At 35.9% G+C, this 25,839-nt stretch overlaps 2 protein-coding genes across 3 annotated transcripts; one reads left to right on the top strand and one right to left on the bottom strand.

Annotated features, from left to right (window-relative positions):
* Nucleotides 1-4,391: 4,391 nt before the first annotated feature.
* Nucleotides 4,392-19,672, top strand: LOC112022181 (protein HLB1). The gene is made up of 14 exons (XM_065781778.1): nucleotides 4,392-4,805; nucleotides 7,433-7,555; nucleotides 7,792-7,846; nucleotides 8,352-8,480; nucleotides 8,937-9,020; nucleotides 11,980-12,030; nucleotides 12,581-12,610; nucleotides 12,813-12,875; nucleotides 12,982-13,047; nucleotides 15,169-15,297; nucleotides 15,539-15,574; nucleotides 17,674-17,793; nucleotides 18,018-18,206; nucleotides 19,304-19,672. The coding sequence occupies exons 1-14, from the start codon at nucleotides 4,435-4,437 to the stop codon at nucleotides 19,412-19,414; spliced, it is 1,557 nt and encodes a 518-aa protein (XP_065637850.1). The 5' UTR covers nucleotides 4,392-4,434; the 3' UTR covers nucleotides 19,415-19,672.
* A 1,204-nt stretch (nucleotides 19,673-20,876) lies between these two features.
* LOC112022177 (metal-nicotianamine transporter YSL1) lies at nucleotides 20,877-25,781 on the bottom strand. Of its 2 annotated transcripts, none has more exons than XM_024054754.2 (8): nucleotides 25,420-25,781; nucleotides 24,907-25,296; nucleotides 24,612-24,784; nucleotides 23,918-24,012; nucleotides 23,004-23,138; nucleotides 22,725-22,914; nucleotides 22,516-22,630; nucleotides 20,877-21,985 (listed from the first exon to the last, which is right to left on the bottom strand). In XM_024054754.2, the coding sequence occupies exons 2-8, from the start codon at nucleotides 25,268-25,270 to the stop codon at nucleotides 21,060-21,062; spliced, it is 1,998 nt and encodes a 665-aa protein (XP_023910522.1). In that variant the 5' UTR covers nucleotides 25,271-25,296; nucleotides 25,420-25,781; the 3' UTR covers nucleotides 20,877-21,059. The 2 variants fall into 2 exon arrangements, with proteins under 2 accessions (XP_023910522.1, XP_065637849.1); XM_065781777.1 differs by having other exon boundaries at nucleotides 24,907-25,288.
* Nucleotides 25,782-25,839: the final 58 nt, after the last annotated feature.

Here is a 25,839-nt window from a genome sequence, read left to right as displayed (position 1 = left end):
TTTCTTGGAGGTCGTCCAGGTGGTCATTTTTGCGCAGGCTCTTTACCAACATGTCATCAATGTAGACTTGTACGTTCCTCCCAATTTGGTGCGTGAACATTTTGTTCATTAGTCTCTGGTACGTTGCCCCCGCGTTCTTGAGTCTGAATGGCATCACCTTGTAGCAAAAAAGCTCTTGGCTGGTGACAAAGGAAGTTTTTTCTTGATCGGCTTCCTTTATCTTGATTTGATTGTAGCCAAAAAAGGAGTCCATGAAGCTTAGGAGCTGCTGTCTGGCCGTTGAGTCTACTAGAGTATCTATCTAAGGGAGGGGGTAGCTGTCCTTCGTGCACGCCCTGTTGAGGTCCGTGAAATCAACGGACATTTGCCATTTCCCGTTAGCCTTCTTGACCATGACTACGTTCGCCAACCATTCCAGATAATATACTTCTCGAATGAAATTCGCTTCTAGTAATTTCCTAACCTCTTTCACTATCGCTCTGTCTCGTTCGTGAGCGAACACTCGCTTTTTTTGTCAAACGGGTGAGGATGCAGGGTTTACGTTAAGCTTGTGAACTATGACTAAGGGATCAATCCCGGGCATGTCCTCGTGACTCCACGCGAATACTTCTTGGTTTATCCTGAGGAATGCTGTGAGGGCTTGACGTATTGGCTTGCTGGCCAACGTCCCCATCCTAGTCGTCCGTTCAGGCCTTGATTCATCGAGTGCTATCTTTTTCAATTCTTCAACCGGCTCTGCTATGGTCCGTTGCTCTTCTATACAAATGGTCTGCTAGGGATCTTTCATTTCTAGCATGGCAACGTAGCATTCACGGGCGGCCACCTGGTCTCCTCGTAACTCCCCAATCCCGTAATTTGTAGGGAACTTGATCATTAGGTGGTATGTCAATGTTGCTGCTTTCCACGAGTTAAGTGTGGGTCGTCCAAGAATACCATTGTAGGCGGACGAGCAGTCGACCACAAGGAATGTTACGTCCTTCGTGATCTGTTGAGGATAATCGCCCACCGTCACTGAAAGTGCGTTCGAGCCCAACGGGAATACCTTTGTTCCTCCAAAACCGACCAGCGGAGCATTCGTTGGTATCAATCGCGTCCTGTCAATCCCTATTTGTTGGAACACTGGATAGTATAGGATGTCAGCCAAGCTGTCGTTGTCGATTAACACTCAGTGAACATTGTAGTCCCCCACATGTATGCTGACAACTATCGCGTCATCGTGTGGGTGGTGAAGTCTTCTCACGTCTTCTTCGGAGAACCTAATGATGGGGCTTTCCCTCCGTGCTATCTTAGGTACGAAGCGTATTAGTTAGACGTTCTGGACCATCCGGAGATATGTCTTTTGAGCTTTTTTGGAGGAGCCAGTAATCGTGGTTCCCCTTACAATCATCCTTATGTCTCTAATGGGGGGTCTAGGACGTTCATTATCCCGTCGGGGTGCCTGCTCTTGAGGATTCAGATCCTCCCTCTCCTTGCTGACAAATTTCTGCAACTTCCCTTGTCTGATAAGGGCCTCAATTTGTTGCTTTAGGTCGTAGTAATCGGCCGTGTCATGACTGTGATCATGGTGGAAGTGGCAATACTTGTCTTTACGTCGCTTGTTTGGATCGCTTTTTAGCCTCCCTGGAAACGTCAGTGCTCCCTCGTCCTTGATCTGCATCAGGACTTGGTCTATTGGGGCGTTCAGTGGTGTGAAGCTTGTGAACCTTCCTCCTTAGGGTTTAAGGCACCTTTTGTCCCTTGGGCTCCTGTCCTCGGTCTCTTTTGCCCTTGGTCCTGCTGTGCATTTCCCTGTCGCTTTCTCTTCCTGGGTTTTTCTTTTCAAGCCAGTAGTGCGTCTTCCGTGTTCATGTACTTAGTGGCCCTGTAGAGTACTTCTAACATGGTCTTTGGGTCATTTTTGTATAGCGAGAACAAAAACTTACCCTTTCGTAACCCGTTTGTGAAGGCTACTACCAATATCTTGTTGTCAGCTTCATCGATCGAAAGTGCTTCCTTATTGTAGCGAGTTATGTAGGATTTCAGCGTCTCGTCCTCTCTTTGCCTAATGCTCATCAAGCATGCCGTGGACTTTGTGTACCTATGTCCCCCGATAAAGTGCGATGTAAATTGAGCGCTTAGTTCCTTGAAGGTGCTAATGGGGTTCGGCATCAGTCGACTGAACCATATCCTTGCGGGGCCCTTCAGAGTTGTAGGGAAGGCGCTGCACATAATTTCGTCTGCTACCCCTTGAAGGTGCATCAAGGTTTTGAAGGTTTCCAGGTGGTCTAGAGGGTCCTTGACCCCGTCGTAACTTTCTATCTACGGCATGCGGAACTTATGTGGTAGGGGAAAGGAATTGACGGGGGCGGTGAATGGAGAGTCGATCCGGTTGACTAGGTTGTCAAGATCGCTGGACACTCGTCCCTTGAGGTCATTCATCATGACCTCCATCTGTTCCTTCATTGCCTGCATCTCTGCGACAATAGGAGGCGGAGCTGTATTCATGAGGGATGGGAGGCTCACGTTTTGCCGTTCTGGCCTGCTTGGGGCATTGCTGCCTTTAGGCCCCTCTCGATCTCTTCGCATGAAACTGGTACCTTCCTAGTCCTCCCTCTGATTGTTTGGTGCTGCATTTTTCTGGCGCAGCTGCTCTTCTAAGTCGTGGTTTTGCTTGGTGAGACGTTCCACTGCTGCGGCGAGAGTTTGGACATGTCTCTTGAGGTCAGTCGTAGGTGGTTCCTCTCCTTGGATGTCGTTGGTTGTCGCCATTGAGCGAGTGAGCACCATGCAACTTTTTGTCCAGGAAGCGATAATATGGCTTGTGAATCGTAAAGAATCGTCGTTTCCCACAGACGGCGCCAACTGATGATGCTGAAAAAATCACCAGTGAGCCACACGTACTCGTACGCTCAGAATGCAACCTGCACAACACAAGAAAGGAGAAAGACCTAAACAAAGAGCACCGGTGTGGTGCCGGCCAAATACCCTCCGAAGGTCAAGTTAGAATCTTTTACAACTCTAGAGTGCTACAGAGGGTCAATTACGCTTACCTTAATTTATGAAGGTATTGGAGCTTTTATAGTAATCGAAAGTTAACCTCTTTTACTTGGAGTAGAGATCTTTCCCAGTAGAAATCCTCTTGAGGAGTCCAAAACGTGATGGGCAAGTGTTTTCCTTATAGGGAAGATTCTCATTAATGCATGCAGCTAAGAGAGTCCTATTTGCGCCGGGATTCCATTTTATGGTGTGTGCTGCAAGTATTCCCATCTAGGGTTTTTTGGAAATCATGAAATAACAAAGTCAGGTCCCTCTTGGATCTAGTACTCGTCTGTATGGAGTCCGCCCAGGTACAGATCCGTCCAGTACATATAGAGGCCCGTCCACGTGAGGGTCCATCCATATAAGGGTCCGTCCATATGAAATTCTTCCTCTTCATTCTATAACCTAGATGATGATGTAAAGTTAAAGTTAACTACAAAATATCATCAAAGATAAAAAAAAAAAAACCAAGAATAAAGAGGTGGTCATAAAATTCCTAGGGGCAACGCTTTTGCCTTAGAGTTGCAGTCTTGACAAGCAACTTGGAGAGATCACAACGACAGAAAAGAAGGCTGGTGACTAGACGACGTTTGGAGTTTTTCAAACCGGTTTTGATTTGGGAAAGAGAGATCCATTAGACTTGCGAGAGATCCATTAGACTTTTTTTTTAATAGAAATAATTACAACATGTTGCTAATCCTGCAACTCAAACCATTTTCTCCTAAACCCTAAGCACTTTGTAAATGGAAAGGTGCCAATTCAACTACAAAGCTTTTGGCAAGATCTATTAGACTTTATTGAATTGGGTGGGTAATACAAATAGGATGCTTCTAATTTGATGTGTAATTTTTTATTAATAAAATAGTTGTCATGTGAATAAAAAAAAAACTTGTCACCACTTCGATAAACAAGTAAGCAAAAAAACTAGTAGAAGTTAACAGAGAGACTTATAATACTTATTTTTTAAACTTTAGAAACTAATAATATTCATTTAAAATTTTAGGGACCAAAAGCGCTCAGTCAACCAATTTTAGAGACCAACAATGTATTTTCACCAAACAATTAATTATTTTTTTATTTTTTATAATTTTTTTTTAAAAATAGTTTACTAATATGTATTTTAAGGGTAGAAGTTAGTAAATCTCATAAAAATAATAGAAATCCATTTTCTAAAAATGCAAAAAACCAAGCCCTTTAATCGTAGCTTCACTTCGAAACAGTGAAGACTGAAGAGTGCGTTAAATTTTTTCTCTCTTTTGTTTTAATTAAGCTCTCTCTTTCACTTTGCAAGTCTGCATTTCCTTTCACCTTTCTCATTGCCATAATTCCCAGAAAAAAAAAAAAAAAAAAAAAAAATCACAATGTCCACTACAACCCCAGAAGAAAAAAAAAAAAAAAAAAAAAAAAAACCTCACAATGTCCACTACAACCCCAGAAGAACCCGAATTGCAAAACGGAGTCGTACCCGAACCAAACTCGAATTCCGAATTAGAACCAGAACCACAACCCAAACCATCAGACCCATTGCCTCAGCCTGAATCACAACCAGAGCAAGAGGCTCCAGAACCGAAGCCAGAACCAGAACCAGAAATCACCGATGCGGATCCAAATCCCGAAGATCCGAAACCAAGTCCGATCCAATCCAATGGATCCGAGAACGCAACAGACAAAGAGGCTCAAATTTCGAAGCCGGAGCTGCGCAAAGACGAAGGGAGCCGAACTTTCACGATGAGAGAGTTGCTCCACGGTTTGAAAACCGAAGAAACCGATGCCACCTCGCCTTACAGGTCAGCTTTTCGATTAAGTCTTTCAAATTCAACACTAATACGTGCTTAATTTAGCTAATAGAGTGGAAATGATAGATCTCATTGTTTTGGAATTAGTTGAAATCAAAGTGATTCAAATTCAATTACTGTTGAATAAATTACTGTTTGATGAGCTATTTAAAGATATGATCCCGGTGTTTTCGTTGAAATTTGAATTCTGATTGACAGAATTTACATAGAACTGTATATAATGCAATCTCTAGATCCTACATAATTTGGAATGTTGTGAGATTGCCGCTTCGATTGAATTGTTTTCGGTTGTTTTGCCAAAGTTAGGATTCGCTGCGTCTTGTTAAGTGCAGCTGACAGCATTATATAGAACAGTATACGCGCAATCTCTAGATCATACTGAATTTGCAATGTTGTGAGATTGCCGCTTTGATTGAATTGTTTTTGGTTGTTTTGTCAAGATTAGGCTTTGCTACATCTAGTTAAGTATAGCTGACAAAAATTAATATAGAACAGTGTATGTGCAATCTTTTTCTTTTCTTTTTTTATAGTTAAAAATAATTTTATTGAAACGAGACTACCTCGTGAAGTAGCCTAAAGAATTACAAATGGAAAACTATCTACATATGGATCAAATCTATAAATGAATTAATAGAGTTACTATTTGTGAGACTTGACACAAAGGACCACTCATGAAGAGAACTAACAAAGGATGCATGCAGTTGTGTTGATGTGCACTCCACATCTTCAAAGGTCTGCCGATTTCTCTCCTTCCATATAGTCCACATCAAACATGATGGAGTAAGATTCCAGATTGCTGAATTAGGTCTCTTACTCTGCCACTCACCAAATAAATCAAGAACCTTCTCCTGTAGTACCCACTGAACCCCAAACATCCTAAATATCAAACTCTAAAACTTAAGAGGCCACATTACAATTAATCAAGAGGTGATCCATGGTCTCCCCACTACAACACCAACTCACCATTGAGTAACCCCTCTTGATGAGGTTCTCGCAGGTAAGAATTTCCCCCCTAGCCGCTGTCCACACAAAGAAAGAAACCCTCCTAGGAGCCTTGGTTCTCCAAATTTCTTTCTAAGGGAAGGACATTGATAGTGTGCCCCGTTAAAACTCATAAAAAGAGCGAAACTAACTTCCACCTCATCCTATCACTCCCCTCCCTGGCGGGAATACGAGAATCTAATAGATGGAAAAATGAAGCCACCGCATCAATCTCCCAGTCATTAAAATTTCTCCTGAATTTCACACACCAACTCCTCCTCCCCCTTCCTCAAGTCTTCCAAAGATGATTCCACAGAAGCATTCTTATCCACTGTGGTTTCAAAAAGTACAGGAAACAGCAGCTTGAAAGGCTGATCCTCACACCAACAATCATGCCAAAATCAAATTTAGCCCACATTAAACCAAATGCACTCATAGGGGTGATCACCCCTCAAAAGAAATGATTATGCAATCTCTAGATTGTACTGAATTTGAAATGGTGTTAGATTGCCACTTTGATTGACTTGTTTTTGGTTGTTCTGTCAAAATTAGGATTTACTGTGTCTAGTTAAGTATAGCTGACAACATTTACAGAACAGTATACGTGCAATCTCTAGATCCTACTGAATTTGCAATGACGTGAGATTGCTGCTTTGGTAAATTGTTTTTGGTTTTTTTTTGGGGTCAAAATTAGGCTTTGCTGTGTCTAGTGAGGTATAGCTGATAACAATTGTATGGAACAGTATATGTGCAATCTCTAGATCCTACTGAATTTGCAATGGCGTGAGATTTTGGCTTTTATGTGACTTGTTTTCGGTTAAATCATATTTAGGATTCGTGGTGTCTAGTTAAGTTTAGCTGACAGCATTATTCAGAACAGTATATGTGCAATCTCCAGATCCTACTGTATTTGCAATGACCTTAGACTGCTGCCTTGTTGACTTGTTTTTTTTTTTTTTTTGGGTCAAAATTAGGCTTGCTGTGTCTAGTTAAGCATAGCTGAGAGCATTATATAGAACAGTATATGTACAATCTCCACATCCTATTGAATTTGCAATGACGTGAGATTGCTGCTTTGATTGACTTGTTTTTGGTTGTTTTGTCAAAATTAGGCTTTTCTGCATGTAATTAAGTATGGCTGACAAAAATTAATATAGAACAGTATGTGTGCAATATCTAGATCCAACTGAATTTGCAATGAGATGAGACTGCGGCTTTGATTGACTTGCTTTTGGTTGCTCTGCCAAAATTAGGCTTTGCGGTGTCTATTTAAGTATAGCTGACAACAATTATCCAGAACTGTATATATTGAATCTCTAGATGCTACTGAATCTGCAGTGATTCTTTTTTTTTTTTGGTGCCCGACTCTACAAGTGTATGCAGTCCTATTTTCTATGCATAAAATCTGAGTTGGTGCAAGTTCGAAATAGCAAACAGACCCATCAATTAATACTGAAACTATAATTCTGATTAGGTGGTTGCCCTTTTGTTTTGATATATACATATTTCATAAATTATCCTGTTTTGTAGTACTCTTCTTTGAACTCATCTACAAGTATGAAGTCTTAACTTTTGATGTATACTTATTTTCTTCTACAAAAACTTCGTTTTTTACTCTCTGCTTTTTGTTTGTTTAGTCAAGAAAGCCCACAGCAACACGTGGATCAAAATGATGCTGCCATGGACCTAATTAGTAGTGTCACGGGTGTAGATGAGGAAGGTCGGTCTCGCCAACGGATTCTTACATTTGCTGCTAGGAGGTACTGTCATTCTTAAAACCTGGATGCATTTTTCCTATATACCTTCTTTTCACTGTTAAAACAAGTATTAATTGGTTGTGTTCATTGTGTCCTAGAGCAATTCTTATGTGATGTATAATATGTCTAAGCACTGGCTTACACTTGGAAATCTATATGCAATCAGACCATTAGGATGTTTCAGAGTCTTGCTTTTCCAATTTTTTTTATTAATTTTTATCTATACTTGAATTTTGTAGGTATGCTTCTGCAATAGAGAGAAATCCAGAAGATTATGATGCACTTTACAATTGGCATTGGTTCTTCAGGTCCAAAATACCATCTCATTTTATTCTTATAATTTTAACATCAATGGATTTAATTATTTCTCTCACTCTCCTAAAACTTCAACTAGACAGCTTTGGTGTTATCCCACTTAACTTATTATCTGTAATATATTCATGACCATGATGTATTTCAAGAGTGTTTTTGGTGCACATTATAGCAAGAAAAGGCACTTTCCTAATCTGTTTTTTGTTGTTGTTGTTGGGGAACTCCTAATCTGGTATTTATGTCATGATTTCAGGAGAATTGTTACAGTAGGTTTCCTTGACTAAAATTTACATTTTACCTGAAATGGGGTTAACATATTTAATATAAAACACGAAGTGATATTCAACATTTGGGTTAATTTCATCCAATTATTTACTGTAAAGTGTGTGAGTTTCCCTGTTTATTGTGATGGAGAAAGTCTGTGTGCTACTGTTATTTTAGCACGCTGTATTTACTTATAAGTGCATTTTACTTTGCCTTATGATTCTCATACTGTATGCAGGAAAGTGCAGATAATGTTAGTCAAGATTCTACTTCACCTTCTAAAGATGCTTTGCTTGAGGAAGCTTGTAAGAAGTATGATGAGGCTACCCATCTCTGCCCTACGCTTCATGATGTATGTTCCAACTCCTTATGACAATCTTATTAAATGACTGGTGAAAATGGGATTTGAGAAGTAGTATTAGCAACCAGCACGATTGCTGCTTACAACATCTATACCATTTAACAAACTTGGGGTGGGGAGCCTTTTGCATGGAGAATCGGAGGATGCTTAGAGTGCATCTGTTAGTAATTATGCCAGACCCTATGGATATCTATGACCATGTAATCTGTTGTCAATTGGGTCTTTGGATTGCCTAAGTTTGCAAGATACACACACACACACACACACATATATAGTACTCTTCCTGGTAAAATGTAAGGGAATTATGCTAAAATGGGGCATCTTACAATTTCCATCTTTGCAGATCTTATTTTTCATGTTTGTACATAAGTACATGGATGCTTCTGTATAAGTTTCTATTTATGATCTATATCATGTGAAAAAATAATATGCTATCTTACTTGCAAGGCTTTCTATAATTGGGCTATAGCAATCTCTGATCGGGCAAAAATGCGTGGTCGTACAAAGGAGGCTGAAGAACTATGGAAGCAGGTTTGATTATATGATCTTAGTTGTCAGTCATAGTTTTGATTTCCATTGTTGAAACATCCATTGCCCTTCTCTAGTTTTTTCTTTTGCCTGCTGCTGCTGCTGTTGTGTCAAGCTGACTTTTGGCAGCTGGATATGGATATAATTTTCAGAAGAGAATACGACTGTGTTTTTCTTTTGGTACACACACAAGCACCAAAAAATAAAGCACTGTGGATAGAAAATAATCCTTTAGTTACCGTATAGGCATTAATGATGCTTGACAAAAATTTTCTCTTCCTTATATTTAACATTCTTGTCTACCACCTAAGTTGTTTATACTATTTATTCTTCTCTTTAAAAAAAAAAAATACTAAAACAACAAAGCCTTGGTCCCAAAACTTTGGGTATGGATCCTCAATAGATTAATAGATTAATTTGGGTTGACCACATGTATTTTTCTGCACCATTCTATACTATCCAAAATTATACTTATGTCACTTCCTTAATTTACATGTCTTTTTAACTACTAGTATTATTTTAAGTGTTTCTCTACATTTTTTCGTTCCCTCAACTTGAATTAAATCACTCCTTGCTGGGTTGAGATTGNTTTTTGTTGTTGTTGTTGTTGAGGAACTCCTAATCTGGTATTTATGTCATGATTTCAGGAGAATTGTTACAGTAGGTTTCCTTGACTAAAATTTACATTTTACCTGAAATGGGGTTAACATATTTAATATAAAACACGAAGTGATATTCAACATTTGGGTTAATTTCATCCAATTATTTACTGTAAAGTGTGTGAGTTTCCCTGTTTATTGTGATGGAGAAAGTCTGTGTGCTACTGTTATTTTAGCACGCTGTATTTACTTATAAGTGCATTTTACTTTGCCTTATGATTCTCATACTGTATGCAGGAAAGTGCAGATAATGTTAGTCAAGATTCTACTTCACCTTCTAAAGATGCTTTGCTTGAGGAAGCTTGTAAGAAGTATGATGAGGCTACCCATCTCTGCCCTACGCTTCATGATGTATGTTCTCAACTCCTTATGACAATCTTATTAAATGACTGGTGAAAATGGGATTTGAGAAGTAGTATTAGCAACCAGCACGATTGCTGCTTACAACATCTATACCATTTAACAAACTTGGGTGGGGAGCCTTTTGCATGGAGAATCGGAGGATGCTTAGAGTGCATCTGTTAGTAATTATGCCAGACCCTATGGATATCTATGACCATGTAATCTGTTGTCAATTGGGTCTTTGGATTGCCTAAGTTTGCAAGATACACACACACACACACACACATATATAGTACTCTTCCTGGTAAAATGTAAGGGAATTATGCTAAAATGGGGCATCTTACAATTTCCATTCTTTGCAGATCTTATTTTTCATGTTTGTACATAAGTACACGGATGCTTCTGTATAAGTTTCTATTTATGATCTATATCATGTGAAAAAATAATATGCTATCTTACTTGCAAGGCTTTCTATAATTGGGCTATAGCAATCTCTGATCGGGCAAAAATGCGTGGTCGTACAAAGGAGGCTGAAGAACTATGGAAGCAGGTTTGATTATATGATCTTAGTTGTCAGTCATAGTTTTGATTTCCATGTGTTGAAACATCCATTGCCCTTCTCTAGTTTTTTCTTTTGCCTGCTGCTGCTGCTGTTGTGTCAAGCTGACTTTTGGCAGCTGGATATGGATATAATTTTCAGAAGAGAATACGACTGTGTTTTTCTTTTGGTACACACACAAGCACCAAAAAATAAAGCACTGTGGATAGAAAATAATCCTTTAGTTACCGTATAGGCATTAATGATGCTTGACAAAAATTTTCTCTTCCTTATATTTAACATTCTTGTCTACCACCTAAGTTGTTTATACTATTTATTCTTCTCTTTAAAAAAAAAAAATACTAAAACAACAAAGCCTTGGTCCCAAAACTTTGGGGTATGGATCCTCAATAGATTAATAGATTAATTTGGGTTGACCACATGTATTTTTCTGCACCATTCTATACTATCCAAAATTATACTTATGTCACTTCCTTAATTTACATGTCTTTTTAACTACTAGTATTATTTTAAGTGTTTCTCTACATTTTTTCGTTCCCTCAACTTGAATTAAATCACTCCTTGCTGGTGCATTGATTGCTCTTATTTGCACTTGACCAAACTATCTCAAGTGACTTTCTCTCTTTTTTTCATCAATATAGGCCACCCATATCTTTAAATAAATTTCTCCATTTTGTATCCCATCTTTTCTTCTATGTCCACTTTCCATCTTTACATTTTTATTTCAGTTAGGCATCCACCTTGCTCTTATTCAAGGATTCAATCCTATATGATCTCTCCATCCTTATGAATTATCGATACAAGATACCGAAAGCTATCCCTCTTTGATATCTCTTGACCATCAAGTTTTACAACCCCCTCCATCTTTGTTTTTCCTTGTAATAAATTTTCACTTTATATACTCTATTAATATACTTAACCTAAAACTTACAGATTCTAAATCATCCCTCCAAATTTCCAATTTGGTTTGGAGTGGCATCCACTCCAGGTCTAGGTTAGTCAAATAACATTATATCATCTGCAAAAGGCATATACCAATGAACTTCATCTTGAATTAGCCTAGTATGTTCATCCATGACTAGTGCAAAGAGATATGAACTTAAAACTTATCCTTGATGCCGAACCTATTGTGATAGGAACTCATTTGGGAAGTTTCCATTTCTTCTCACACTAAGTATAGCTCCATACATATCCTTAACCTTAATATACTTTATAGTAACTCCTTTATATATATATATATATATATAAACCACCACATCTAGGTACTCTACTGTTCTCTAAATCAATAAAAACCATATAAAAATATTTACTCTTTCTTGTTAAATAAAAAACAAAATCAATATTTTTCCTAAACAAAACATAATGCTCATATAAGTGCCTTTTGCTTAATTTGATATTGCAGGCTACAAAAAACTATGAAAAAGCTGTCCAACTCAACTGGAACAGTCCTCAGGTATCTATGAATAAACTTGTTAAGCAAGTAATTTTTTTATAAGTAATTTTTTTTTTTGTTTTATTTGTTAAACTCACAACAAGCTGGATGAGGGGGATTTGATCCATAAGGCTCTTGGCTTGTTAAGTTAGTATTATGATTTCATATGGGGTACTTGAACATTTTAATTGAGGTCTGCCCTTCTTTTCTTACCAATTCTATGGTTCTTTACTAAAACACCTTTCAATGCATCAAAAAGCACAATGAAATCATTTATGTTTGGATTCTTTGGTTCTAACTCCATGTGAAATCTATTTCAGGCATTTTTTGTTTTATTTGTTAAACTCACAACAAGCTGGATGAGGGGGATTTGATCCATAAGGCTCTAGGCTTGTTAAGTTAGTATTATGATTTCATATGGGGTACTTGAACATTTTAATTAAGGTCTGCCCTTCTTTTCTTACCAATTCTATGGTTCTTTACTAAAACACCTTTCAATGCATCAAAAAGCACAATGAAATCATTTATGTTTGGATTCTTTGGTTCTAACTCCATGTGAAATCTATTTCAGGCACTTAATAATTGGGGACTTGCTCTGCAGGTATTTTAATTACATTGACATTTACTTAAAAATTAGCTTCTTCTTCTTCTTCTTCTTCTTCTTCTTCTCTCACTCTCTCTTCTAAGTTTACATCTTATTTTGTTCCCTGTGCTGAGAGTATTTCAACATTTTTCCAAATATTTCAGCACCTGTGTTTATGTTGGGAAGTTTGATTAATTTTATGTTTTAATGTGAAATTTAGGAACTCAGTGCAATTGTTCCAGCACGAGAAAAGCAAACAATTGTAAGAACTGCAATTAGTAAGGTACAAAAGAGAGATCAAAGTGCTTGGATGATTATACATCTGATGTCTAGGAATAATTTCCATGAGTTCTACTCTTATGATATCTTTAACTGGTCTTCATATGCAGTTCCGTGCAGCGATACGGTTGCAATATGACTTCCATCGGGCAATTTACAACCTTGGAACTGTTTTGGTCAGTTCCTAACTTATCATTCCATATTTCTATATCATGATCTTATATTTGTTATAGTTGAGCTGTAAACTATGAGATATTAGGGAATGAGGGTTAACAAAGAGAAAATGAGAAAATAAAAACACACACACAAAGAGAGAGATATTTGAGAAAAGGTGAGTACGTTAATCAATCCCTAACCTTAGCACATATTTCTATTAGAGTTTACGGTATGCTTATAATAAAACTCTTATGCTATTGTAAAATGAAATGCTAATATAAAGAATAACAATTAGCTCTAACACTCTCCTTAAGCTAGAGCAGGCAAATCAACATGCCCAGCATGAAAGATAATTGCTTAAAGGAGGCACAGGTTAATGGCTTTGTGAGATATCATTTTACTAATCATCCAAGTGAACAAAGTGAGCAACGATTTGTTTCTTCATCAATTTATCTTGGATAAAGTGAAAGTCAACCTCTGTGTTTAGTAAACACAAGATTGTTAGCAAAAAAGATAGTAGTTTGATTGTTACAATGTATTTTTTTTTTTGAAAAGTAAATAAGATTTATTGATAACAAAAAAGAAACACCCAAGTACACAGGAAGTGTATAGGGGTGAACAAATCAAGTACAAAAATTACATAAATCAAGTAAATCAAGAATTGAATATAAGGATTGGTTTCGCCAAGCAAATAACCGGTCCAAAGGTTCTAAAGAAAATAACTTGAGATTTGGCATGGATCTCTCATTATCTTTAAAGCACCTACTATTTCTTTCCCTCTAAAAACACCGCATCAAACAATGGGGAACAACTATCCATATATGACCGTTTCGATGATGACCAAACCGACTTTGCCAACCAGTTAGAAGCTCAACAACAGACTTTGGCATAACCCAACTTACTCCAAATAAACCCAAAACCATAAACCATAGATCCTTAGCAATCGGACAATGAAGGAAGAGATGGTCACAGAGGAGAGATTGAACTCATTACATATCGGAAGCAGTATGGGCGTATAGCTCAGTACTTAGCTTCAACATTAGAATAAGTAACAACATTATGTTTTTTACTGCACCAGGTAACAAGATTACCACCAATAAAGGTATAATAGCCAGAGGTGGGCCATCTATCAAAATGACTACCAGCACAATCAACATCACTAAAACCTATCTCAAACAGAGAATAGATAGTTTGTACAACAATCCTTGTCTTGGAACACCCTTCAAATGATGTAAGATACAACAAATGGCATCATAGTGAGGTTGACAGCTAAGCATACCAACTGCATAAGTAATATCAAAAGAAGTAATGGTAAGGCAAATCAACTTCCCAACCAAATGTCGTTATTAAACAACATCAGGAAACAAATCACTGTGCTTGCCATCAAGTTTACCTGTATGATCCATAGGTGTATTGACAGGTTTAGCATCCAAGAGACCAGTCTTAGACAAAAGATCAAGAATTTATTTCCTTTGAGACAAAAAGATGCCCTGAGAAGAATAACCAACTTCAATACTGAAAAAATAATGAAGAGCACCTAGGTCTTGTGTGGGATTGCTTATTCAAATAGCAATAATATTGTCCACACAAACAATTAAGACAATAATGCCATTGATGGAGTGATGAACAAAGACAGAATAAGGATCAGGTTAGGAATCCAAAGGTTCTGAAAGCGAGGAGTGAGAGATAATGCACTCACACATGGAGAGAAGAAAAAAAAAAAATAGAGGATAGAAATGTAATTGCATGGCTGAAGCAAAAAGGCACACAAATTCTCTCTACTTTCTCCCCAAATTCATCTGGGCCCCACCAAAATTCCTCCCTTTTTCTCTCTAAACCAAACACTCAAAAATACCATTTTCTCTCCCCCATTTTCCATCCCCCCAATAATCTCCCAAACCAAACGCACTCTTATGCTAATGTAAAATAACATGCTAATATAAAAAAATTAACAAGCAACTCTATCAAGAATTATATATATATTTATTCTACTTATCCAATAAAAAAAATAATTTTATATATTTCTATTCAGTATCTTTAAATTGGAATCATTGGATCGCATAGAATACTTCTCTTACTGTAGCATCTCATGCAAGTTGAGTGAAGTATAAATCCCAAACTCATAGAGTGATTATCTGCAGTATGGCTTAGCAGAGGATACATTACGAACTGGGGGATCAGTCAATGCTAAAGAAGTTTCACCAAATGAATTGTACAGCCAATCTGCTATCTACATTGCAGCTGCTCATGCCTTGAAACCAAATTACTCAGTAAGCGTTATGTCTTGTTGTTTCTAACAATTTTGTTTGTGGTACTTAGGTAACAAAAATTTGTCTTCAATTTAAACATGAACCAGTCAAGAAATCCAGAGTTGAAAAAAAGAAATACTTATCTGGAGTGAGATTTAAAGGGTCTTGCAATAAACATATTTTTCTTTGCCCTTATTTTTTGATTTTCTATTGATGTGTACATTGGTTTCATTTTTCCATTGATGTTCTAATGATGTTTTAGGTTTACAGCAGTGCCTTGCGGCTGGTGCGTTCCATGGTTAGTATTTACTTTTTGGAATAATAATTTTGGAGTTATTTCATCCTCAAAGTTATATATATATATATATATATATAAGTTTAGGGTTGCTTCTAATCTCTTGAATATGACAAATTACAAAAAAAAAAAAAATAGAGGATAGAAATGTAATTGCATGGCTGAAGCAAAAAGGCACACAAATTCTCTCTACTTTCTCCCCAAATTCATCTGGGCCCCACCAAAATTCCTCCCTTTTTCTCTCTAAACCAAACACTCAAAAATACCATTTTCTCTCCCCCATTTTCCATCCCCCCAATAATCTCCCAAACCAAACGCACTCTTATGCTAATGTAAAATAACATGCTAATATAAAAAAATTAACAAGCAACTCTATCAAGAATTATATATATATTTATTCTACTTATCCAATAAAAAAAATAATTTTATATATTTCTATTCAGTATCTTTAAATTGGAATCATTGGATCGCATAGAATACTTCTCTTACTGTAGCATCTCATGCAAGTTGAGTGAAGTATAAATCCCAAACTCATAGAGTGATTATCTGCAGTATGGCTTAGCAGAGGATACATTACGAACTGGGGGATCAGTCAATGCTAAAGAAGTTTCACCAAATGAATTGTACAGCCAATCTGCTATCTACATTGCAGCTGCTCATGCCTTGAAACCAAATTACTCAGTAAGCGTTATGTCTTGTTGTTTCTAACAATTTTGTTTGTGGTACTTAGGTAACAAAAATTTGTCTTCAATTTAAACATGAACCAGTCAAGAAATCCAGAGTTGAAAAAAAGAAATACTTATCTGGAGTGAGATTTAAAGGGTCTTGCAATAAACATATTTTTCTTTGCCCTTATTTTTTGATTTTCTATTGATGTGTACATTGGTTTCATTTTTCCATTGATGTTCTAATGATGTTTTAGGTTTACAGCAGTGCCTTGCGGCTGGTGCGTTCCATGGTTAGTATTTACTTTTTGGAATAATAATTTTGGAGTTATTTCATCCTCAAAGTTATATATATATATATATATAAGTTTAGGGTTGCTTCTAATCTCTTGACTATGACAAATTACAATTTACTCTCATATAAGTATTACAACAACAATGTCCATGTGCCCTTCTGTCATCATCTGTTAGAACCTTGCCATTAACCCATCCAAAAACAATTTAACTTTGAACAGAAAATAGTATACAAAAAGAAAAAAATAGAGTTGTCTATAGGTAGGTTAACAGCAAAAATGTGATGGGGCATAACAGAAGGGGCACATTGACAATGTTGTAATTGCCAATGGTGTAAATGTCAAGTTTTTAAAATTAAGGTACCATTCTAGAATGACTTCAAACTTAAAGGGTGTGAAGTGAATTTTAGCCTTTTTATAAAAAAACAATATGTGGCTGCCTCCATATAATTTGCGTATGGTCAGTTGTGAAATCAGTTTCTAGCATTTACCTTTTTTAAGTTGTTCAATATTAGGTTGAGATATATGCGTATAAATTTAGCAAATGTTTTTTTATGGCTGTCAAGTGATGTTCTGACCTACTGATCCCATGCATCAAGCTTGTCATTAGTTTGAGCTATAAGGCCATTCTTGTGTGACTTATATTGCAGCATTTACAAAACAACCAAACTGGTTTTCGTGACAGAAATCCTTAATGGAACTAAATATTTCAGTCCATCCTAGTTTTGGAACTCCTCCCCGAAACTTATTCGATCCTCACTTGTTCAACTAAGACTACTGCCATTATTTTATCCCCCCTTCCCCCTACATGTCATGCCTCTTTTTCTTCTTGATATTGTGGTTGATTGTATGTTCACAATGGTACATTTAGCATACCCAATGAAATTAGATTTTTTTTTTTTTGATAGGTAATAAAACTTTTAGTCAAGGAACTGAACATCATGTTCACAATGGTGAACATTCTGAACAAGAAACAAATACAACAAGTTCAAGAACTTAAGCAAACAGATAATTTCATTTTTCCTAATGAAATTAGATTATTTCTTCAATCAAACAATAGCATGTCTCTATGTATGTTTCAATGATGTTGGTTGAGGGAATCATTATTTATATAATAAAGTTGACAGAACTCAACTCTTGACAGCTACCTTTGCCGCATCTTAAAGTTGGGTATCTGACTGCACCACCTGTTGGGAAACCAGTTGCACCACATAGTGATTGGAAACGGTCACAATTTTTTTTGACTCATGAAGGGCTTTATCAGGTAAACTTTGATGTGTTTCCTTGTTGTATGGTAAAAGTAATAAGATAATCTGCATATCAACAATTGTACATTTGTTTCTTTGCTGTGTGTTTACAATCGTAAACACATTGCATTTTTTATATCAAAAAAATTTTATTACCTATAAAAAAAAAAAAAGTGTACATTTGTACTTAAGGATCATTCTTTCTTTATTCATTTTCTTTTCTTGCTTTTCCTCTCATCAGATAAGCAAAATTGAGCAAAAACAATCAGCACAAAGCCTCTCTGGAAGATCAGGAGATGCAGTGAATATTGACAAAAGGACCATTGGAGTTGACATTCCAGATATTGTTTCTGTATCAGCATGTGCAGATCTGACTTTACCACCCGGTGCTGGCCTCTGCATTGATACAATTCATGGGCAAGTTTTCATGGTAAGCATTATGATTTGTGTTTCAATGAGAATATTATATTTATATTGTCTTGTGTTGTAATTTAGATGTTACTTAAAAAATAAATAAATAAAAAGCTCAAACCTGATATTTCTTAGCCATCCAAAGATCTCTGATTTTGCATGCTATGATTTGGAGTTTAATACTATGAATGTCACACTGTAGCACATTGGAAGCAAACATGATAATTATAGGCCATACAAAGATTATCTTAGCATTTGCATGTTATGATTAGTACTTTACAATGTCAAACTGTAGGACTCTTGAATTCAATTACTCTTTGAGATGCTTGGAGCAACAAATTAAAATTTAAAGTCAGGAATCTGGATGAAAAAAAAATTATGCCATTTTGTCATGTACTCTGTGGGGAACTTGAAATTCATTTTTCCTAATTCTATTAGTTGGATTTTTTGGTTTTAAACTCATGTTATATAGGTTATATTACATGGATGTCATCTAAGATCAGGCTCAGATATTATGTGACTAACGACCTATATATCAGGAACTTAAAATGCGCCATGCTTTCCATTTTTTCATTGTTCATTTTTGGTCTTTATATAAATCTTAAGCTTGCATGTTTCTAGAAATATTTGAAATTTTATTGTCTTTCTGCGTACTGGTCTTTATTATATCTTAAGCGTATAAGATGCCATTATATGAATCTTTTTCTTCTGATGTTGAATTTATGTACTATTAAATTGTAAATTCTAAAGATATATAGCACTTTAATATTTAGGAGACTGAGCTAAACTGAGCTATATGCTATTATGCCATTCTCAATTTCCTTGACTCTTTTCCCAGAAAAAAAAGAAAAAGAAAAAGAAAAAGAAAAAAATACTCATATTTTATTCTTAAAAATTTTCTATTGCAAAAGATTACCTAAAATATTTTATCACTTCCCTTAATTTGCTAGAAGATATGGGAGATGAAAACAATTATGTTTTATTATTCTTCAGTGAATCAGTATGGTCACTATTCATATTAGGATCTTTATTCAAATGAAAAAAAGTGGATTGAAGCGCTGGATTTTTAAGTAGGGCACCTGTTAATTTATATTTATTTTCTCATTAATTTTACAGGTTGCTGACTCGTGGGAATCCCTCGATGGATGGCTTGATGCAATCCGTCTAGTTTACACGATATTTGCACGTGGTAAGAGTGATGTTCTGGCAGGTATAATAACTGGCTGATCATTTTCATTAGATGTGCTACCAGTGCATTGTTTTTGTTGAGATTATTAACAATTAATTTATTGACATGTGGTTGCTAGAATGAAACTGTTGTATTATAAAATTTTTTGGGACTGTGTCATGGTAAATCCAATTTTCTCTAGGTCATTGGTTTGGCTTGCTCAAATTTTCAGCTATTGTAATTTTTGTTTGTTTGATATAGCGTACTATCGATATCTCTGACCCCTTTAATAAAATCCTTCCATATTTTTATTTGAAGCGAGTAATTAAAGCATGCTGTGGATTGGATTGACCTATTTTTCATGGCTTTGTGTGCACTTACTAATAAAATAAACTGACCTTTCACCGCAGCCTAGTTTATGTTGCAACATAAACGTTGATCTTCACGCATTTCTATGTTCTATTTCAATGTTCTCATAATTCTCACAAGTATAAATTGTGGTACTACATGTATGGATCAACAGCCCATGTGTACGTAGCCAAATAATGAAAAAAGAAACAATGTAAAGAAGACTTAGACTGTACCAGTTTTGTTCCTCAAGAAAAAAAAAAAGAAAAAAAAAAAAACTACCAGTTCTACTAGTGGTGCCAAGGGTTAATTGTGATTTAAGTGTTTAATTGGTGGAATATATTTGGAAAGGATAATGAGAAGAAACTAGAGTTCGAGGAAAATGCTTCATTCAACATAAAGGCATAATAAACGGATTACAAGTATTTATATTAATTCCGACACAAGTTATAAGACTGCTTCACTTATCAAGTATTTAGGCACATATCACGTGTTTAGGCTTTAGTTAAACACTAATCAAGTAATCAGTGGTTGGTAGTTTTCGGTGTGCTTAAGCCACTTTTATTACACAGACAAAGATCTATAGTCTTAGGCTCCGTTTAGATATAACTTATTTTGTTGAAAATTGAAAATACTGTAGCAAAATAATTTTTAAATATGTGAATAGTGTCGTAGGACTTATTTTTAATAAAAAAGTTACTGAAAAGTAGAGTTTGTGAGTCTTGTAAACAGTACACGAGACTCATTGATGTGGTTGAAAATGAGTTAAAAAGTCAAATAGTGCGGCTACTGTTTATGCACAGTGCATGAACAGTAGCCGCACCTTTAGTTTTGCTGAGCTAAATGCGTGCCAAAAAAAGAGTAAAATAAGCATTTGTGCAAAACATGAAACATGAACGTGGATCCGAACCCACAATTAATGCACTGCATCGAATTTGTGAATTTCAAAGGAGCTTACTAATTGCTTTAAGATTGGGATGAAGTGATTGTACCGCGTGTTTATGAAAGTTCGCATACCCAAGAAACTCCCCCTCCCCTATCTCGGTGTTTCTTTTATATTGCTTGTGCCATTGCTTCAAATCTAATGAGCCATAGCCCCATGGAAAAAAGAGAAAAAGAGGGAGGGAATCCCATGGGACACTGGGGGATCAGCCAAGCCTAGACAATGGAAACTGGAAATAAATAAGATGCATTCTTATTGTCGTTTGAGAAAGGATATAATCTGTTCCGCTCTCTGCGCATCACTTTTGTATAATTTTTGTTGCACTTCGCACTAACAACTAACAAGTTGGTGCATAACCATGTGCCCTTTAATGTTGTTACTATTCTCCCCACAAATCTTTCTACTGCTTTTTTCTAGGAAGGTACAAATTTCATACAAATGGGAGGCTTTATTTTGGCCAAAGCAAGAACTGAAGCAGGAAGCGTCCAAATTCCCTCCCCGCAAATTAATCCAGAAGCAACTGCAGGAACCATCAACTCGGCCTTCTTTGAGTTAACCTTGTACCACACAAACACAATCAAACTCCCAATTCCCATATCAATCGCAAAGTATGCCCCAACTAAAAAGGGCACTGCCATGACCATAGGAAGTGGCATATATTTTCCAATCTTTGGTGGCGCAAGATCTCTCACTACGTTAACTCCTACTGCAAAGGCAAAGAAGCCATAGCAGAGTTGCAGGCAGTGGCGAGGGAGAGCTGAGAAGCCTTCAACACCTAGAATGGCCATGTTTCTGTAGATCAACGCATAAGGAGCTTTGAAGTCTCCATTTGGGTTTCCCACATCAAAGGCCTTGTAGAAAAGGAAGAAGCTAAGGGGTGCCATTACACAGCCTAATGCCGTGCCAATGACTTGGCTCAAGAACATTGCTCTGGGAGAAGTACTAGTCAATTGTGCTGTTTTGAAATCTTGCATAAGAGTGCAAGCCACAGAAACAACAGATTTTATTATACCACACCCAATAAGTCCTGCCACCAAACCATCTTCTTTTCCACTCAATGCAGCCAGGACAAAGAGGGCTACTTTCCCATAATTATACGCCATGTTCATATCCGTGAGGCCGGCTCCATAAGCGTTGCAGAATGCTAGAGATGGAGCAAGGAAATAGGCTATGACAACGTAGTACCATTTAAGTTGATGGAACATCAGTGGGATCACTATTATAGATACGATGGCAAAGATGATGTAGCCAGTGAGTGCAACCCACATGGGAATGTTTTCTTTCAGGAATACTTCGTTCTGTTTCAAAACTTCAATGGGGTTCCCTTGGTCGTCCACATCTGCAGTAGAGAAGAAGATAATATGTTAGAAGTATAAACTCGTAAATTAATATCATTCTGAGGTACTGAACGCAGGGCAGAGTACAATTTCGCAGGGAGTGGAGGGATTTCAAAAAGATGCCAAAAATTTTTACTACATTAGTTTCGGCGCTTTCAACGAAGCTTTTAAAATAAAGTTGAGTATGCATTGTTTGGGTCTACAATGTAGAAACCAATGCAACCTTTAATAAATCTGATCACAATTAGAAATGCATTGGGCCAGCGGGCCCATCAATCTTTTAAGATAGATATTGTAATCTAGTAAAGTAGGAATTATTATACGATCACAACTAATTTCACAATATTCTACATGGTAAATTGTAAATAGCTACTTGTTACTTTCACATAGATTTATAATTTTTTTATTTCCTACCACTCATAGTCAGTTACATTAAATAGTTGTGAAAATAAGTATGAAATTATTCGTAGTCCTAGAATTTTTCTGAAGCAGCAATGGAAAAGGAAAATTCAAAGGCTGCCGCTTATATTACCCATCTTGGCGTCCTTGTTCTTGAATTTGCCATGGATGTTAATGATTGTGCATGCCAATATCTTGATGAAATTGTAAATCCCATCACCTAGGATTAAAGCAACGGATAGGAAAACCTGCAGAGAAAATACAGAGTAAATGGAAGAACATGGGTAGCAAAATCCAATAGGAATGTGTGCGTGTTATGGAGAGAGAGAGAGAGAGAGAGACCTTGTAACCATACAAACTCTTCATGTCACTTTCTTCCAAACTCTCAGAGAACCAATGTCCTTTAAGCCGACCAATGAGTGGCCACATTATTCCATTGGAAAGCACAGCTCCAAGAACCAAAGACAAGTTTACAAGGTGGGAACAAATCATCCCAGCTCCAACATAAGTCAAGCCAAAGTCGAAGAAGAATCTGCAAAATCCGATATTAATAAACTAAATACTAAATAGCATCACTACCATGTACAGTTCAAAGAAGCAGAGAATAAATCAAAGACGTACGTGTGCTTCCACGCTTGCAATCCAAAGGTAGGGAACTGTCCAAATCCACAATTATTTTTTCCACTGAAAAACCACTTAAAGAAACCCCACAAGAAACTAATCGAAAAATATTTCATAAACCCTTTCACTTGCTTCCTGCAAAAAATAAAATCCTGTCTGAGCTTTGATTCTTTAGTGGTTTTCTGTCATAACAAAATCAGAGATAATAATTGTGCAGTTTGGATTAGCTTTTTTTTCCCTTGGTTTATTTTGTTTATATACAAACTTTGTAAAACCTTTTTTAGGTATTACTTTATTTTTGTTAATAGCAAAAAAAAGCAAAAAAATAAAAAAAAAAAATAAATAAAAAGAGATGTTAAAGGTTTTACTGGTTTTTCTACAAAATGTTTACAAAATAATGTCACAATGATATAATTGGTGTACTGCAAGAATATAATAAATAAATAAAATGCTAAAAATATCACATATTTTACTTTATAATCATGATGAACTGACATAGTAAAGAATATAATTGGTTGATTTAAAAAATATAATAAATGAATGCTTATATTATTGAGAGAATGATAAAATAATAAATATTGTTGATAACTTTTTATATTTTCTATAAAAGTGGTGTCAAAATTTTTCTATTATAGTTTATTCATCTGTTAACATGATTCTTGTAAAAATTATATAATAAAATTTGTAGTTAAATTTTTAAATTATTGAGAGAATGATAAAATAATAAATATTATTGACAATTTTTTATATTTTCATAAAAATGGTGTCAAAATTTTTCTATTATGGTTTATTAACAATTTTCTTAAGAATATTTGCTAAGATGATTCATGTATATTTTTGTAAAAATTATATAGAAAAATTTGTAGTTATTTAATATCATTCTTTTAACAATCAAGACGATGGAAGAGGTGTACCTTGCCATCTTATCCCCCTGACTGTGGAAACCATTAATGAGAACCGCAGTTGCCAAGCCACTTGGATAAGTCAATTTGAGATCTACTATCATTATCTGTTGAACAGTGAGAAATAACATACATACAATAAGAAAAATGTTGAGATCTGCGTAGTGGTCCAAAAAGGGCAGAGAAAAATCATGGTGGGAGAAAAATCCATTGACTTTGCAATCAGCATTAACTCAGCATCAATCCCAAAGACAATGATCATAATTCATCTCCATTTGAAATAGAATTTTTCCTTCATGTTTTAGGTTAATTAAATGTTACAAATCTAAAATATTATAAATTAAAAAATACATATTTAATGTTATATTATTTAAAATTTTAAATAATATAGTATTTTATACATCATTAGATCAAGAAAGAAAATTTTAACCGTGCCCACTCACACCCAAAAGAAAAGTGTTGATTTCAATGACGAACTTTCCAGACTTTTTTTCATCATATATGATGAATGAGTAGAAACACAAGTAAAAGTTGAAATAGTCATCAATAAGAAGAAAGGAAATCTTCATAAAGTAATTATTAAAACCCCTAGTGTTGAAATAAGGTAAAAAGCACTTTTCTCTCAAAAAAAAAAAAAAAAGGTAAAGAGCACTTTCTAATTCCTTCAAAATTGAAGATGAAAATTGAGACCACCAAGAAGATGTACCTTCCTCAGGGGAACTAAGACAAAAAGTCCAACAAAGCAGACTACAAAGAGGTAACCAGTCATCCAAACAAATCCAGGCTCCTTGACACTCTTTATTGAGTTTCCCTCGTTGTTGACCCCAGACAACAAATATGTCTTCTTGTTTAATGCCAAGAGATAAGAAGCAAATCCACCTACAGCCCAAAAGAGAAAAAAAGATGTCTAAAAAGTTCTTGAAAAAGAAAAAGTGAAAAAAAAAGGTTAAGAGATATTTTCTAAGATGCAAAGTAAAACTACAAATATTAAAGCCTCAAACCTCCAACAGCAATGCTATAGCATGCAACTGCACAAGTTTGTATCATAGTATTCTCTTGCCGACTGAAAGGCTTTGACACAAATCCTGCCTTTTCTAGTATTTTTGTCCATGATCGGATAAATACAAAAGCAATAAGTGCTGCAGAGACATTTAGATTAGGAACCAGCCCAGTTGTGAGGTTCAACTTCATGGCTATCACACTGTACATGGTTCCAATCATGATGCTCACTACCATTCCCCTTATAGTTATTTGCTTATTCCATGGTTGCTGGGTTTTCTTCCACCCTTCAGAAACAACTGTTACTCCTTCTAAGTCTTCTCTCTCGTTAATCTCTCTTTTTTCTTTTGCTTCTTCCATGTTCATGTCTTCTAAAGAAATTGTCTGTGCCACTAAAAAGTAAAAACACTCTATGTTAGAAGAAATAAACTTCTAAATTCTGAATCATTGAAATAAAGTATGATATGATGACAGGTTTAAGGAAAAAAGCTGGTGATTCCATGCATGGACTTTACCTTGTTTCTTTTTGTATATGTGTATGCTCTTCTAGCTAGCTTCAAAGGAGGACTACAGATGCCATGCAATAAAAAAAGTTTGTTTTGGCTTCTGTTAATCGACAATTCAAAACCTTTTGATTGAACACAGCTTGCAATGACCCCTCGAATTAATGACCAGACAGGATATTCTCCTCAATAATATATATTAAGCTAGTCCGTACCTTTTTTTTATGAACATGCTAGCCTGTACTAGGTTCAACTTGACACTGAAAAATTATACTTAGCAGTAGTGAAAATATCGTAGTTATAATCTATTTTATTTCATGCACTTACAAAAGGCTAGAAGAGAATGATTTAATATATAGTGTTGGATACTTAGGTATGTCACTGAATGATAACAATACTTGGTATTTATAACATTTTATAACTTTGAAAGAT

Source organism: Quercus suber, unplaced genomic scaffold (genome assembly GCF_002906115.3).
Source record: "Quercus suber isolate HL8 unplaced genomic scaffold, Cork oak 2.0 scaffold_278, whole genome shotgun sequence".
NCBI classification, from domain to species: Eukaryota; Viridiplantae; Streptophyta; class Magnoliopsida; order Fagales; family Fagaceae; genus Quercus; species Quercus suber.
The sequence above is the reverse complement of the archived record's forward strand: the minus strand, read 5'-3'. Positions and strand labels throughout refer to the sequence as shown.

Bases quoted from the DNA above. Each gene is read 5' to 3' on its own strand.
- LOC112022177 (XM_024054754.2), bottom strand. From the start codon at position 25,270: ATGAACATGGAAGAAGCAAAAGAAAAAAGAGAGATTAACGAGAGAGAA. The intron at 24,013-24,611 runs GTACATCTTCTT...ACTGTTCAACAG, and splicing joins TCTTAGTTCCCCTGAGGAAG to ATAATGATAGTAGATCTCAA. The intron at 22,631-22,724 runs GTCTCTCTCTCT...TTTTCTCTGCAG, and splicing joins AGAGTTTGTATGGTTACAAG to GTTTTCCTATCCGTTGCTTT.
- LOC112022181 (XM_065781778.1), top strand. From the start codon at position 4,435: ATGTCCACTACAACCCCAGAAGAACCCGAATTGCAAAACGGAGTCGTA. The intron at 12,611-12,812 runs GTATTTTAATTA...TGTGAAATTTAG, and splicing joins ATTGGGGACTTGCTCTGCAG to GAACTCAGTGCAATTGTTCC. The intron at 15,575-17,673 runs GTTAGTATTTAC...AACTCTTGACAG, and splicing joins TGCGGCTGGTGCGTTCCATG to CTACCTTTGCCGCATCTTAA.